General features: G+C 42.2%; 2 protein-coding genes across 2 annotated transcripts; both read right to left on the bottom strand.

The window, feature by feature from the left end:
* Window positions 1–464: 464 nt before the first annotated feature.
* On the bottom strand, window positions 465–3,971 carry LOC127766540 (GDSL esterase/lipase At1g20120-like). The gene is made up of 2 exons (XM_052291609.1): window positions 3,478–3,971; window positions 465–1,457 (listed from the first exon to the last, which is right to left on the bottom strand). Exons 1-2 carry the CDS (start codon window positions 3,758–3,760, stop codon window positions 643–645), a joined length of 1,098 nt encoding a protein of 365 aa, XP_052147569.1. The 5' UTR covers window positions 3,761–3,971; the 3' UTR covers window positions 465–642.
* A 6,754-nt stretch (window positions 3,972–10,725) lies between these two features.
* On the bottom strand, window positions 10,726–16,157 carry LOC127766538 (la-related protein 1C-like). The gene is made up of 6 exons (XM_052291607.1): window positions 15,831–16,157; window positions 15,386–15,722; window positions 15,072–15,294; window positions 14,899–14,989; window positions 11,317–11,388; window positions 10,726–11,120 (listed from the first exon to the last, which is right to left on the bottom strand). Exons 1-6 carry the CDS (start codon window positions 16,011–16,013, stop codon window positions 10,875–10,877), a joined length of 1,152 nt encoding a protein of 383 aa, XP_052147567.1. The 5' UTR covers window positions 16,014–16,157; the 3' UTR covers window positions 10,726–10,874.
* Between the last annotated feature and the right edge of the window lie 1,219 nt (window positions 16,158–17,376).

Genomic DNA, 17,376 nt, shown 5'->3' on the forward strand with positions numbered 1-17,376 from the left:
TGTTCTGGCTTTCCAGTTGAAGGATGAAAATTGGATTTGTTGACAAGTTAAGGGATCTCTAGTGAACTTATTCCTAAGAAGAATGGGCATACACACATCGATCTGGCCCAACTAACATATATATAAATGGATCCGTCTCACATCCTACTAACTAGTATGGGCCGGCCTAATTGGCATGCATTAGTCACAATCCCATTTTGGCCTAAGTTAATTATAGGAATAAGTTCACTTTGACTCTCTTAAAAGGTGACTATAATCTAATCCATAACCCTAAATCGCAAAACCGGATATCTCAACCCCCGAACTATTGAAACCGGTGCAATTTAACTTCCTAAGTAATTTGGAGGACGGTTTTGCTGACGTGGTGTCTACGTGGCGATTGACCAGGTTTTCTTTACATGTGGCATGGCGTTGAGGTGGCGCTCAAGAGTAACACTTGTCCGATCGATGGAGAAATATAATCAGCAGCTTAATTAATTTGTGCGGGAAAAAAGAAGGGGAAAATTGTTGTCGAAAATACGTACAGTCGAGTCGATTGATCAATATATATAATATAGAAATGGATGGAGCGGTGGTGGTAGGTAGGTAGGTGCAGATTAATTATGAAGGAAGGAATGGCAGATTGGCGGGCGGGCGGGGCGGCTAGGCGAGGAGGAACTGGAGATAGTTGTCGAAGATGTAGTCGACGATGATTTTGTAGGCGCGCTGCGTAGGGTGGTAGCTGTCGAAGAAGACGTGGTTGGAGACGTTGTCGCAGATGTCGACGAAGCGGGCGTCGCAGAGTCCGGTGACCTCGATGGTGCCGGTGCCGCAGCAGCCGCGCGTGGTCTCCGTGAAGCCGTACTTGTCCCCGTTCTCGACCAGCTCCTGCAGGATGGTGTAGATGTCGACGTACACCATCCTGGTGGTGGCCGGATTGGTCTTGGCGGCGATCACCTCCTCCATCCGGGAGTTGAACAGCTTGGCGGCGTAGTTGCGCTTCTCCTCGCAGCGGCGGTGAGGGCCCCCGCCGAGCGTCCTCTGGGAGGGGACGCAGCCGATGGGGGGCAGTCCCACGAAGCCGATCCGGCGTGCCCCGAGCGCCGCCACCTGGTCCAGCAGCTTGGCGGCCCCGGAGACGAGCAGGTCCACGTAGGAGGGGATGTCGTACTCCACGCTCCGGAAGGGCGTGGTGAAGTAGGTGTTGGCGATGTCGTCGGTGCCGGCGCACACCACGAAGAGCGCGCCGTCGATGATCCTCGCCGTCTCCTCCTCCCCCACAACCCCCACCAGCCGCTTCCTGTACTCGTGGAAGTATTCGATCTGCTGGTCCAGGGTTATCACGCTCACGATCACCGGCGTCAGCGGGTCGTACCCCGTCGCGCCTGACGCGAAGCTCACCCCCGTCTTGAGATCCTCCGGGCTCAGCTCCACGCCCAGGTATGGAGGCATCAGCTGCTTCACGTTAAGCCCCTGGACTGCGCACTCATACATGCATACATGTTACTCGATCCACTAATATTCATTCTTTCTTTAATACTATATAATTTTAATTACGTACACACAGGCACAGCTAGCTTCTCCACTAGTAATAACTAGAAAGAGATCAATCGATCTACTCCAGCTAGCTACTAGTACAAACAACTTCATCAATCAACAACAAGAGGCCGGTCGTTGAGCCGCCATGAATTTATTAAAATGAAAGAGTTGAGTACTCCAGTCATGCATGGACCAGGCAGCAGTTGGAAAGCCGCACTTAATTAATCTTTTTAATTTTCAGTAAGTCGTTAGGTACTAGTATATATTAATTGTCACTCATCTTATCGTGCGGCGCAGGCTACTTTTATACTATGATTGAGCTACATATATATACAAGCAAAAGACCAACAAATTTCAAACCTACCTTTGAATACACCCACATTTTCTCTAGCTAGAATGCTAGATGCGCGATAAGAAATTAATCAATATAGCTAATACCAAAAAGTTTCTTCTATAAGAAATTAATCACATTTCTCTATATGGAGTACTACTATGCTACTCTAACACCAAGGTTTTTTTTGTTCTTTTTTTCAAAAAAGTAGGGCTCCCATCGGATGGCCTAATAAGCCAAAGAAAAAGCCAAATTTTGAATTTTCAAGCTTAATTTTGAGATTGATTTTGAGATATTTTCAACGTAGTTTCTTTTTCAACATTGGCTTTTAAGTCACAAAGAACACATTTATAAAAGTTTTACCCATAAATTTATTTTTATTTCCTAATAAGCCGTTTTGGCTTATTAGGAAATAAGCCAAACGATGGGGAACCGTAAGTAGTACAGCAAGTCAGCAACTGCAGTACCGGCAACTAAATTAATTAATGATAGCTCATGCACATATACAGTCCTGCATGGAATAAGGATGAGAGATGGATGCAAAATAAAGAATGGCGCGTGATATACAACTGTAGTGTATTAAATGATGAATGAAATTGATGATGGCGGATTGATCGATCGGAGGTGAGGCGGAGATGGCCTGTCCATGCATGCATGTCGATGTCGTCTGTCGTCCAAATTAACCATCACCATCACCATGCATGTACACCACGCGGCGGCCAGCTAATAACGCCGCCCTGCACGCACCTACTCATGCATGCATGCATATATCTCCACCTATACTTGGTATTGTACGTAGTTGTAGCTAGTATTTCCATTAATTAATTTCTCACTACTACTATACTGGTATATATACTATACGGGCTACATTATTTGCATGCATGCATGTATGGTGGAGAAAGAAGAACACAATTTTATACTCGTTCTCACAAATATAAATGGCATCAAAAGGTTTCTTGTCTTAAGGACCAGTGCATTGATTATGTTGGTTAATTTAACGTTGCTGTAATCATATATATGGTCTTCAGAAAAAAAAAAACCACTTTTTCTAACATAATGCATATTGTCTAGCTATGTGTTCCAATTCTTGATCATTGATACTAGCTAGGAAGAACATGGTATGAATACAATGTGTAATTATGTTACACTTTTGAAATTGGTAACTGTCGACGGTCTTTTCAAAAGTGAATTTAGGTGAATGGATCTTATCCTAAGAATCTAGGAGTATGTGATTTTGGAAACTTTTGTCATGTTCTTTTTTAAAGGGAGCTAGTTGGGAAGTTAATTTATCCCATCACTATAAATATATGTGTCTATTTTTTAAATAAATAAATTAATAAAAGTCAAATGACGGTATGTCTAACGGCAGAGAACATACATGCATATGCATGTAAACCATTTTCTTTTCGTTATGGCATTCGTGGTAGTTGTAAGTACAGTAAACAATGCATGGATCAATTCGATGTTCTGTATACTATGGCGGTCGAGTACGGAGAGTCTGTGCTATTATATAGTATTGTTTTCATGTCAGTGCACGCACTACCAGCTCTGCTGCTGCTGCATGCATGCTCTTAATGAAGTGTTGCATTGTTGAAGTGAGAAGAAGAAGAGAGAGTATGATACCGTACCGATGAAGTCGGTGGGAATGAGGCCGTTGGAGTAGCGGCCGGTGGGTTCACTGTTGGCGAAGTCCATGCCGTAGGGGGCATGGTTCGCCTTTATCTGCGTCTTTAGGTTGTTGTTGTTCCCTGGATCCACGATCGAGTCGCCGAACACGATCACCGCCGGCACCATCGGAGCCCCCCTCCCCGACGACGACGCAAAGCTCCCTGCAGGCGCCATCGCCACCGCCACCGCCACCACAAGGAGGCCGAGCTTGTTCATCATCTGCTGCTTCATCTTCATCGTCATGCGCCCTTAATTAATTGGCTCGATCTTGTTGATGAGATAGATCGATCGCTACCTCTCTCTTGTTGAATTTATAATCTAGCGCAAGCTGAGTATTTAACGATCGAGCTAGCAGGCAGCCTCGCCTGCACTGCAGCTGCAGGAGAGATGGATGGATGGAGTACTATAGAGTGCGCGTGGTGCCTGTGGCTGTGCCCGGAAGGACTCTGAATCCCCCTATATTTATACACCAACATCGCATATTCGCTACTGCTGTACTATCATGTATCTTCATGTGTCAATCTATTTAAGTACTCTTACCAGCTATCTTATGTACTACTACTAATTACTACTACGTCGTTACCATGAATGCCGTACGTAGTTATATATGCATGAAGATGGCGACTTTACTTAATTTACCAACAATAAATAATTTCAACCTAGCTAGCTCAGCTCGCTCCTGCCTGACCCGGCCAGGATTTTCTATATATTTTTCAAGTTACAAGTAAATTATATATAAAAAAAACTACTTCCTCAATTCCATAATAATTATACCTATTACATGATGATATATTTTCTAGTACTATAACAAATCTGGATATATCATTATTTAGATTCATTGTATTAGAAAATATCACATTATATTGCATTGGTTTTTTTTAGCGAGTAAGCTACTACTACTCTGTAAAAAAACGAATTTTTAACTATGAATCTGAACACATATATATCCAGATTTAAGGATTGGTCTTTTATTTTTAAGAACAAAAGGATAGCTACTAGTGATAATTAGCGCATAGGTCATGCTAGCTAGCCAGCCAGCCAAGTTCATTATAAGTTAGAAAGGGACGTCCTACTGCATGCCCACCCAGGGCAATGACATAGCCACGTGAGCATGTATAATTTGATCATGTGCTTAATTAATTCATTTCCAGGACATCATGCATTTGTCAACTGCATACCTGCTTGTTTGTACTACGTAGCAGCTACTCAATGCCACTGATTAATTAGTGATTACATTGCCCGCGTGAATATTTACTATAGTACTACGTTGAAAGAAATGGCATGAAAGCGGTGGTGTTGCTGCTAGCTACTCCCTACATCCTAAAAAAACCAACATAGCACTGAATATAACACATCATAATACTACGAATCTAAACATATATTTATCTAGATTTATAGTACTAAAATGTATCACATCCATTCATTTTTTATGGGACGGAGGGAGCACTTTCTCCGTCCCATGCATATTGAGTTCATTTTTACCTCATTGCATTTGTCCCAAAGTAAGTTTATTTTCAAAGATATATCAAAGTTTGTGAAAGTAGAAAATAATTATATTGGGAGTAGATAAAGTGAGAAATAGTTGCATTGTGATTTAATAAAGTAGTGGTATTTTAGTCTTTTGTGTTTGTATTGATATGTGTGGGATGGATAGAAAATGAACTTATTTTGGGATAGAGGTAGTACTCCTACTTTCTCTATCCCAAAATGAAAGATATTTAGTCGGATGTGGCACATTATAATACGTCCCATGAATTTAGATAGATAGCTTATCCAGATTCAAATTATTAGGATGTGTCACATCCCGTCAAAATTATTTATATTTTAGGATAGAGGGAGACAGGGAGTACCCCTTTATCTCAGAATAAACTAATCTAGAATCAGATGTGATATTTTTCTAGTACAATAAATCTAGATGAGACCTTGTTCAGATTCGTTGTAATATAAAATATCTCATTCAATTCTATGTTGGTTTATTTTTGAGATGGATAGAGTTTATTGTGCCATTTCCGTGGAGCAGCCGAAGGGGATTACCGGTTTGTCAAGCGACGTGCATACCAGAAGAGGTCTTTGGATGTAATTGTCGCGGCATTGCCGCAGCTCCCTGTCGATCGCATCATTTACTGTTGCTTGGTATCATTAGGATTTATGTTTCCTTTGTTAAGCTAGCCTTCCTTTCGAAAAGGATGGTTCAGTACTTCAATTCTCATCACTTGATGATGTACTAGGGACTCTTCCCCTAAATGTTATCTTTTAATAAAATGTCTGTTTTTTAAAAAAAGTAGCTAGGAGTATATGTTATAATCTTACATTGATTAAAATAACAACTTTAAAATTTCATCATCGTATACACTACTCTATATATCTTTTTAAAGGGAAAAGTACGAATTACCCCCCCGAACTATCACGGTCGTCCGAATTACCCCCCTAAACCATAAAATCGGACATTCTTCACCTCCAATTATACAAACCGGACGAATTACCCCCCCCCCCTCGATCCAATCCGCGGTGGTTTTGATCTACGTGGCGTACACGTGGCAGTCCAGTCAACATTCTATTTTATAAAAAAAATGTGGGACCCACATGTCATACGCACACTCTCTATTCTATCTCTCACAGACACACTCTCTCTGTTCTCCCGACGACGGTGGAGGCAGCGAGCGCGGCGGAGGAGGCAGCGGCGAGGCGAGGCGGCGGCGGAGGAGGCGGGGCAGCCCCACCGCCCCGCCGCAGCCTCCGGCCCCGTCGACTGCCCGTCCAAGAGAGGGGGAAGAGCCGCTCGCCGAGTGCCGTCGCAGCAGTTGCCGCCGCTCGCCGAGTTCTCTCTCTCAGGTGGCCAGCGACGGAGGTGGACCTCGTTCGTGCAGGCGGCAAGGCGGAGTGAGCTCGAGTGGCCGGCGGTGGAGGCGGAGGCAGAGGCGGAGCGAGCTCGGGAAGCCACCGGCGGCGGCGGAGCGAGCTCAGGTGGTCACTGTGGAGGCGGCGAGCTCTAGCGACCGACGGTGGAGGCGGAGGCAGAGCGCGCCGTCCACGCGGCCTCCGACGCGGCCGGACGGTGGAGACGTCGCTCGCTGTCGTTCACCGCGCCGCTGGCTTCTGCTATTGTTCAAGTATGCCGCTTGTGATGTCGACGACTGTGTAGCATTTGTCTATGTCCAAGCTATTTGGCCAGAGGAGCAAGAAGCAGAGCAGGAAGCCAAGGTCCTAGCTGGGGTAGGGGATCGAGCAACCCCGCCGAGATCTTCAACTTGGTCGGCTGGAATACTAGTTCGTCCTCGCCGTCGAGGAGCTACACGAGGAACAAATTGAAGAAAAAAAAATCACTCGTTTTCTCTTCAGTTCATGGCCGCAAATTCCTTTTCTTGGTTAACACATTACACTCTCTTGATGTCTTCTTTAACAAATGGAAAGAAAACATCATCTTCGATCGGTTCTACTCTGCCCTCGTCGGAGGCGACATCGTGTGCCCCACGCACGGGGATCGACGGCCGACGCGCTCCACCAGCTCGAGAGGAACTCGAGGAGGTTGAGCGACAGTTCCGGCGGCTAGAGCTCCCTGGCGACGTGGGTTGAATGACTAGACGATGCGGCCGTGTGGCGGCAGCGGCATAGGCCTCCCCTCCCTCGCCGTGCCCGCCCGCCGCCCGCAGCCGCCTCCACCCCCGCCGCCGCCGGCCTCGCCTCCGCGCTTGCCAGCCGCGGCATCAGTGCCCGTGCCCGCCGCCCCAGCTGCCTCCGCCCGCATCTGCTCACTTAGAGAGAGGGGGGAGAGAAGGAGAGAAAAAAAAGACTGACAGGTGGGCCCCACATGTTTTTATTTGTTTTTTTCTAATTGTATCGTCACGTGTGTGCCACGTAGGCTGAAAACCGTTCGAATCGAGTTAGGGGGGTAATTTATCCGGTTTTAAGACTTTGAGGTGTCAAATGTCCGGTATTGTAGTTTAAAGGGGTAAATCGTACTACCGCAATAGTTCGCGGGGGAGGGGGGATAATTCGTACTTTTTCCCTTTTTAAAATATAGCTATTAATACTTAGTATAAATCTTAACATAGCACCTATTTAGATTTCTAGTATTCGTTAGCTACTGCTCTCGTTCTAAGATATGAAATTTTTTGGATGGATAAAATATATCCTGATACTATGAATCTGAAAAAAATATGATCCATTCATTTAAAATCTTTCATACTTTAGAATGGATGAAGTATATTTTAGGGTGAAGAGTACAATATATACCTCCGTTTCAGGTTATAAGACTTTCTAGCATTGTTCACATTTATATATATATATATATATATATATATATATATATATATATATATGTTAATGAATATATATAAATGTGGATAATGCTAGAAAGTCTTACAATATGAAAGGAAGGAAGCATTAGCTAAGGTACTAGCGAGATCAATCCAGTTAGCACTGGCCATGGGTGCGTGTGTTTGGTACGTATATACGCTGGTACGCTCAATTAGTAGGTTGATCGGCCGGCTAACCGATCATCCAGTGGTCATCTGGGAAATTAGGATGGAATTTAAAAATGCCAAGCATGCATGTAGCTAGCTAGCCACGTACGAACAAGCTGGTTTTGTGGGCATTAACTAATTCTAATTCATTTCATGACGTTACCACGCGCTTAATTAATTATTATATTGCACGGTCTCTCTAAAAAAAATTATATTGTGCGTCCAACAACGACTTGTACTCCACCCTGCAGGCTGCAGCAGTTGATTATCATCTCGTATCGATCATATCAGAACACGGTAGGCGTTCAGATCATATATATACGCGTAATAATCAAATTAATTTCAATATTTTTTTAGATAATTTCAAATTAATTTCAATATATATAGCTCATGTTTTGGAAGACCCTATTTCTCTTGTAAGCCGTTGGAAAAAAAACAATTATATACTCCCTTCATCTCAAAATATAAAAACTTAGAATTCGATGAGATGTTTCATAGTACAACGTATCTAGACAGATTCCTTGTCCACATATATTGTACTAGAAAATGTCTCATCTAGTTTTAAGTTCTTATATTTTGGGACGGATGTAGTACATTATAAGAATTTCAGGGACACTGATTGACTAATTCCAATACACATGAATCTAAAACATTTTTAACCAATCAGGTGCTTATGAGATAATCTAAGCAATTCAAAATTAAGAATTCAGCAATGGGATGACAGAATGGAATATTTCCCACTTATCTTTAATCTTTACTAAACAAAATGCAAATGTTTATACTCCCTCGGACCCAAAATGTAACTAACTAAATTTGGCGTGGTCTTTAAATCTAGTCTTGATCGACTTTTAATTTGTCATAAATTAAATTAAGTACTATGTTTGTAACAATAGAATCACAACAATCGGAAATGTACATTCAAATGTCAATCTTATAATATTATTTTCATCAAATAAAAGTTGATTTAATTAGACTAATTGTTAGTTAAATATTACGATAGTTGAATCTTGAAATACACACAGCTTATATTTTTGGGAGGGATGGAGTATTTAAGAAAAAAGGGAATATCATAATACTACAGTAGAATTTATAAACTTATTACAAATGATATTGAAAATTGATAGAATCTTATTGAAACGTCAAATTATTTATGATCGAGCGGAAGGAACGCGGATTAAGACCGGCAGCATGCATTATCTAGGAAGAAAGATTGATCGATAAATATACGCTATAGATAGGAAGAATGATGAATGGTAGCTATAGCGGCCAGATCCTATTGATCGAGATACTCCACAGAAATAGATATTCGATGGATGCATCCATCATTAATGGCACCAAACGCTCAACAGTACCTGCTGTCTGCCAAAGCCAGCCTAGCTAGTGCTAGTAAGCTTCAATTTCTCACTCATCTACAGTATACAAGTACAGCTGCTCGCTCTCCTAAAGCTGTACTAAAACTCCAGTATCCTTCAAAAAAAGAAGGAACGAACGCAGCCGACGTCCATTGGAAAATTAGCTACAACTATGGCAACAAGGACGCTAGCGAGAGAGCGGTTAGTAGCTGAAAAGCACGGGTGGATGATAAGACATTATTATGGCCGGTCTCACCAGTATATGGTTACTGTACCTGCAGCAGCCTACTATTTATTACTTGTACACATTACTGAAGCTTATTGAGATGGAGTATCTCTTCTACTAATAACTATACTACATTACTGGAGCACCATCAGCATCAGGTTGTCGAGGCGGCGATGACTGTTGCACATGAGATGGATGCTCTATCATCAAAGGCAAACTAAACGCACGGCGCGCGCCACCTGTTTGCCGTTAACATTAGGCACGACCCCATCGACCAAATCAAGAGACAGCTGCATCATCAATCCACATGCCCCCCCTCCCCCTGCACTGCACCTTCAAACAGGCCGCTCTGCAGGGTCAGTCAGGCACTTGTCCCTTTTTTTTTTCTTTTTGGGTCTACAGGTGCTTCTTCTTGCCAATGAATGACGCCATGGATACACTTCTCATATACAGTATCTCAGTAGTAAATGTGTGCCTGCCGACCCCGTTACGCAGGAGCACATTGCTACTGGATGTAATAAAACCATTAACAACAAGCAACGGCTAAAATCTCATCAGACGGTACAAAGCAGAGAGCTCATCAAAAGGCAATAAATTATTTGAGCTACAGAAAATCGTTTCAATATGGGGGATCGCCATCTTATCACAAATTCCCAATAGGCTTGGCTTTCACAATCACCCAAGGAAACATCATGCATAGTTCTAGCAAAACTTGTAACATTCAAACGCTACTTCAACGAGTTGAGTTGCAAAAGATCCTTGTCGAATTGTCAACTTCCTGACTCTCTGAGCGAGAAAGTTCAGATCCTCCTTTAAAAATTGGAGGGTTACATCCAAACAGGGGGAAAAAACCGACATGGTTCACAACACACTTCAGGCCCATAGTCACGCAAGCCCAAAGGCCATTCAGCAGTTGCAATATTAAGCACTCGAGTGCCTTTTAACTTAGCGCACCATCGTCTTTCATTCATTATGTCCAATGGCTCCCCCCACCCCCCTCATCTTCTTTGATGCCTCTACATATGCCTTCTGTTTGCTGTCTTTTGTTTCAGTTACAGCACTTCTTTTTTTTTTTTTACCAACCACCTGAAAGGCTGAAACCTTCACGGTACCTCAATAACAGGGTAGACAAAAAGAACCTTACCTGAAACCCCCCCCCCCCCCCCCCCCCCCCCCCCCAGAAACGAACTCACTAGTCAGTGCGCCCCGCAAGCATACCGCCATCAAAAAATTGCAAAACATTTTTCACTCGCGCTCGGACAAAACCCTTGCAGTCATAGCATGGGCCAGATTGGAGCCAATGTGTACCATCATAGCTAGAGCTTACCAGCACCGTCTTCAACTACTGGTGCTTGGTTGTTACCGGAAGTTGGTCCATTGGTAAGAATCTCATGATGGTTTTCATCCACCATGCTACTTGAGCTAGCTGCTGATTCCTGCAGACCCACGCTTCCAAGATGTGCTGTCAGATTGTTGATGTTAGGGCTTGGCAGCACGTCAGTGTTGCTCTCTCGAGGAATCACCCACTTGTTCCAATCATTCTGCCTCCTAATTTTGTCATCCTGCATGACAAAGGGGCACAAAGACCTAAATAAGCAGGGGGGAACGTTTCCAGTTTCAAGCATATCCCAAAAGGCTAGCACTGTGCCATTAGAAAAGGGAGCATCAGTCCCATGTTTATGCTCTTTTTATTTTCTAAACGACAATTCAACAGCCTGTTGTGAATAAAAGAAACTGGATGTCAGATGAGATTAGTACCTGCATTTCCAGTATAGATGAGGACTGGATCGTGTCTTTTATGTATTGCAGGTCATCAGTGGATTCCTGGACCTGCAAAATAAAACTTTCCAGCAAAGTTAAAAGAAAAACAGGATTAAAACAATCAATGAAATAGGTAGGGCCAAGCAACTACATGCAAGCGTCCAGTAAGTAACACACTGCAGCTATGCAATTACCATGTAAAATCAAAAGAATAATAGTAATTTCCAGATTAAGCTGTATGCTTTCACGTGTAATAGATAAAGTACATAAGCACAATAATTCGAAACACAATGAGTATTCTGCTTCTTCCATCAAGTAGCTTGCTTTATGAGGAGTTGAGGACTATGCATACTTCAACCACACAACAAGAAATTGTCCAAATATATAACACGAAGTGTATAGAAATAGCATGTAGCCTGTAGCTCCAGACCGCGAGTCCATTATGGGAACTATGATCCGTGATCACTCAGTGCATATCATTAGTTGATTTTTTTTTCCATTGATGTTGATTTTCAACCTTTGACTCAGTTTGTCTTTAGTCTCATCTTTTCATTCTCATGTTTTTTTCTATGTTAAAAAATTGTTTTAAAAACTAGAACCAGGAGATTCAAATTAATATGATGTGATAATACAAGGTGTACAACTCAATTGTTTATGTGGATACACATTTATGAACCAGTACAGTTGCAACAATGGGGGAAGGGATTGTATAGACCACGTAAAGCAGCAGGCAACTGTAGCTTGTGTGATCTTTTTGCTATTCATCAAAGAACCTAGTGTATATTAACTAAAGAAGAGAAACCAACAGCCCGCAATGCTATGTTTTCCAAATGACCTAAGTGATGAATTGCATGTTTATGTCCACCAGTCTACCTTTTCTTTTTCATTTTCAAGTATATTACAGAATGTGTGACACACTAACATGATGCTGTATTTGTGCACAATGATACCTTGCATGGAGAAAAATGCATTCGAAGGAGGCAAAAATGGGGAAAAAAAACACTGCACACCTCTTAGCAATGAAGAAAGAGTGCACAAACCATCGGTTCCATCTACATGCTAGCATGCTAACAGCATCATTTGTAATGATATGATAAATGCAAACCAGTGCATTAAAAGTGTTTCATTTAGTCTACCTCACATCCAACTGCAATGCTGGTTGAGCTAGGACTTCATAGTAGATATATCATATATACTTCCTCCGTTTCATATTATAAGACTTTCTAGCATTGCCCACATTCATATATATGCTAATGAATCTAGACATATATGTGTGCCTAGATTCATTAACATCTATATAAATGTGGGCAATGCTAGAAAGTCTTATAACCTGAAACGGAGGTAGTAGTAATTAAACACAAGTAATTTGATTTGAACATAATTTGTGAAAAAATATTAACTTAAAAAAGTTCTAAACTATTTAAAAACCCCCAACAGAACACACATGAATTAAAGTTTGATCGACCAAAATGATTGTAAATCGTCTGTTTTAATATTAACCAAAATAAGAAATATTTAATGTTTAACCACGACAAAGGAATAGCTTTCAAATATAAAGATAGCTCCTAAGAAATACGATATAGCTTTAAAATCCCAAGGAAGCTAGCTTGTATGCAACTTAAATTTTAAGGGTAAAAGGCACAAATTGACCTTTTTTCTCCTTTGCAAAACAAGGTGTTATTCTATGTTCTTAAGTGGCGTTTCAGTTCAGAAAGCTGACATTTTTTTTATTTCTTTATGCTGACATATAATGGGACTTTAAGCACGGCATGGCAGCTCATAAGGAACTTAATCCTAACAGCTTGGGTATAAAGTATGAACTGTCCATAGTGTACACTAGCCTTTGATATCAATCATAGAGTTTTTAACACCTAAATCTAGTAGCACACACTAATAAAGTGATACTCCCTGCATCCACTTTTGTGTTTGTTTAGATTTCGATCATAATCTAATAATGGACTACTTAAAAAATATACTTTAAAGGGCGGTATAAAACCAAAATCATATGAAATCATTTTAAAATACAAATCCATCGGCATAATGGTGTACATCAAATATACATATACTTTGATCAACTTCATGCAAGTCATCTATTAGTGGATATAGGATGGTGGGAGTACATGAATTTAAAAAAGGATTCACATTGTAAAGAAAGGAACTAAAATATATATACAAAAGGGCACAACTTTTGCATTGTTTTTTGGGATGCAAGACAACTAAATCAAACCACAGCCCATAGGGCCAAAACATACACAAAGAACAACTAAGTCATGCCACGTGACTCTGAGATGTGCACTTACTATGCAGGAACTAGAAGACGCATGATGATTTTGATGCCATCACAACCAATTAGCTCAAACTAACTGGCATTCATTACACAATTCCCATGAAGTGCCAGAGACTTCCTCTACCAAGAGGAATGAATGGGAAGAAAGCAAGGACAAAGCATCGAATATAAATATAATCAATACATATGAATGGTGGGTAAACAATACCATATAGAACAGAATGGCAAGTTATGTCTGGACAGATGACCATAAAAAACCGTTTCTATTAGAATCAAACAAATCTATGCCCCCACGAGAACAGCCAAGTCAACATCAAAACAAACAATCACTTTTTAAGGGCTAAACAGCAAATCATTGCAACACCGCAACATGACAAGCCAATAATTCACGTGATCTCATATAACCTGAGCAGCTCAGCAGAACTCATGCGCATTGTGTTAGCACCAAAGGAGCAGAACTCATGCACATTTTGTTAGCACCAAAGGTCGAGCCTCCATGTAAACCCGACTAAGAAAATTCACATTTCTAGAGTAAACCCGACTACTCTGAACCATCCAGATCACATCTAAAACCGCCAAATCAACTTCCAAAACATGGGTTTGAGCTGGGGATATTTCACTCCAATTAATTAATATCTATAGGCGGCTCCTGTAACGAAGTGCCCGTCTGCTACAGAAATGGAAGTAGGCTTGTATATTACATAGTGGAACATTATATTAGATATTAAGGAACAAAATACACGGCGCACGATTCCATGGATAGTTTCATTCGAGATCGTGATGGAGGACATAGCTTACGATCATCGGCTTTGATCATGCCCTTATAAAAGCTAGGATTCACGAAGATAGTAACAAGCAGATAGTAAATTTCTAGAGAAACATCCAAAACATGCAATGTAAAAGGGGGGAAAGCACGATATTCAAGGTGCGACCATCATTAAGCCATTATTACTACTGGCAGGACAAATGCATGAATTAATTTTAGCCAAGGTGAACTTAATGAACGTAAAGAAGTAAAAAAGCAACAGATGACTATCCAAGGATATGAGTCTAAACTCTGAAGTTATTTAATTGGGAAACGGGGTACCTAGAAACGGTTTAAAATTGTGTCCCCAAAAAATGTGCCAGGAGATTGTGTTAAGAAGAATAAGAGCACAGAAGAGAAAAAAGTTAGGATAGAGGAATCGAAACAATGAATGACTGGCAACATGGCAATTATAGGAAATAGGCATATAAATAAAAGGGAGAGAAGGGATAATGGTTAGATTAGGAAAAGGAATATGTATGGTGACCTTGTTGAAGCCAGCTATAAGAGCAATGTTAACCCAGCCCTGGTCATCCATATTTCTCCTCAAGAAAACATCTGTGCATAAGTTATCCTTGCTGTGGAGGGAGGGAAAAACATGAGCATTGTCAACACTATAGAGAAATGGTTGATGCATAAAGAGAGAAGAGTAGAGATGACCTGAAGTAGAACTCAATCTGTTTGAGCAGGTTGGCACGATGTTGTTGAGGATCAGCATCAGGCTCGGGCTCGGGGTCGGGTTGAGGTTGAGGGTGGTAGTAAGGGTAAGCAGGTGGAGCAAGCATGGTAGGGGGGAAAGGAGGCAAAGGCCTAAGAGCTTCTGGAGGAGGGGGAGGGCCAACATAGTAGATTGGGGAAACAGGAGAGACGGGCGATGCCATATCTGGTGGGAATGAATGAAGAAGAAGATTAAGATTAATTAGGATGATGATGATGAAAAATGATACAAAGGAGAAGGAGAAAAAAAAACCTACCGTGATGAAAGAGGAGAGGTGCCGCGAAAGGTCGTAAGGGCGGAGGAAGGAAGGGGGGAGGAGCAACGGCCATGGGAGGCGGGGGCGGGGGCGGGGGCGCAGTGGCACCACGCACATAGGGGCCAATAGGGGCACGGTACAAGGCGTCGAAACCCCCGCCTCCTCCTCCTCTCCTGCGGCCGCCAAAAGAGCCCCTCCTACCACCACTGTTGTTGTGGTGGTGGTGGCGGCCATGGTCCCAGCTGGTGGCGCGGTCATCCCGTGGGGAGGGGGAGTGGTCGGCACCGGCACCCCCGCGCCTGGCCGGCTTGTGGCGAGACGACTGCTTGCCCTGCCCCTGTATGTATATCATCACCACGATACATCCATCCACCATAAGCAGAGACGATGCGATGCGATGGTAAGAAGAAGAAGAAGAAGAAGAAAGGGATCTCATCTGACAGACCTCGGATGGAGAGTCGATGCAAGGAGGAGGCTTGGGGGGGTTCCTGGCGGCCTCGGAGAGCGCGGGCCAGCTGGTTGTGTCGATGACGGCGTCTCCGTTGGGGTTGGGGTTGCCCCCGTTGGAGGGGTGCCTCCATGGAGACCTCCTGGGCGGATCAGCCGACGCGGAGGCGGAGGGTTCCATGCTCTGGCGGCGGCGGCGGCGGAAGGAGGAGGAGGAGGAGGAGTTGGAGTTGGAGTTGGTGATCGATCCTTCCGTCCGTCCGTGGGAGCAAGGAGAGGTTATGGATGGATGGATGGATGGGATTGGATTCCCCTTCCCCCGCCCCCAACTAAACAAACAACTAGTATATGTTAAGGGCGGCGCAACGCTAATACTCCTCCCTAGTCCTCCTAGGCTACTCCTCTCCTCCCTTCCATCCATTCACCCTTCGCTTCATCCGACGCCCCCACTTTTTTCTCCTCCTTTCTTTGCTTATTCCCCTCTTCATCATGTTGCATTGGACAATCACAACTATGTTACCAGGCTTCCCAATTTCGACGAAAACTGATCAAATTCCACGGAAAACCGAGGTTTCGACATGGCACAGAAGTAGATGTTTGAAATTTCGATGGGTTTCATCCAAATTTAAATTTAACTTAATAAAAAAGGAAAAAAAATTCAAAATAAAATCCTATAAGTAGTTCCATATTCATAGAACCTATTGGGATATAATTTTTTTTTTGCAAAAGAATGGTTATTCCTTGCATTTCTTGAACTTTACAATAGGAAAGAAAATAACAATCATTTAGAAAAAGGAAAACCCTTTCATGGGCCAAATTAAATGGACTCTAATATTAATATTATGTAGTAATAAAACCCTTTCAGACTTTAATATTTAGGTGATGGGTATTCTATTTAGCCAATGGTTGGTGAGTGATATGTATTGCTTTTTATGAATATATATGACATATTGTGTGTATGTCAATGGGGGGTTATCAAATTTATAGGAAATGACATTTTCACAATTTTACCGCCAGATTTGACGAAAACCATCATACCGCCAGGGCTCGGAATGGTAGGCTATATCAGAATCGTAAACCCTGTCTACTACTAATGTTGTAACACTATCAAACCCAACCAATGTATATGGATCTACTGAATTATAAACGCCACATAATATTCCCTACTATTTCTGTCCAGCCACTCTTTTTTTTAAAATTGTTACAACAACTTTTTTTATATTATCTAGCATGCAGATACCAACACGATATTGGTTATTATGTATTTCTTTCATGCTTTCTTTTCCTTAGATTTCAACACCAAAAACACCAATCCCTTCTTTTCATTCCATACGTGCTCCTTCATCATACTTGATACTACCAACGTCCTAAATTATAGCAACCTACAATCGGAGTAGACCCATCTTATTATTACAATTCAGGACATATCTAAGTTGCTATATTTTATTTCTTTTTTTTTCTGCTACCGCTTTGTGTCCTCCTCTATTCATTTGCCTTTTCTTCTCATTGCTCCGCAGTTTCTTTTTCTCCTTTGGGAGAGCTTA

The sequence above is a fragment of the Oryza glaberrima genome, chromosome 3 (genome assembly GCF_000147395.1).
Source record: "Oryza glaberrima chromosome 3, OglaRS2, whole genome shotgun sequence".
Classification (NCBI taxonomy): Eukaryota; Viridiplantae; Streptophyta; class Magnoliopsida; order Poales; family Poaceae; genus Oryza; species Oryza glaberrima.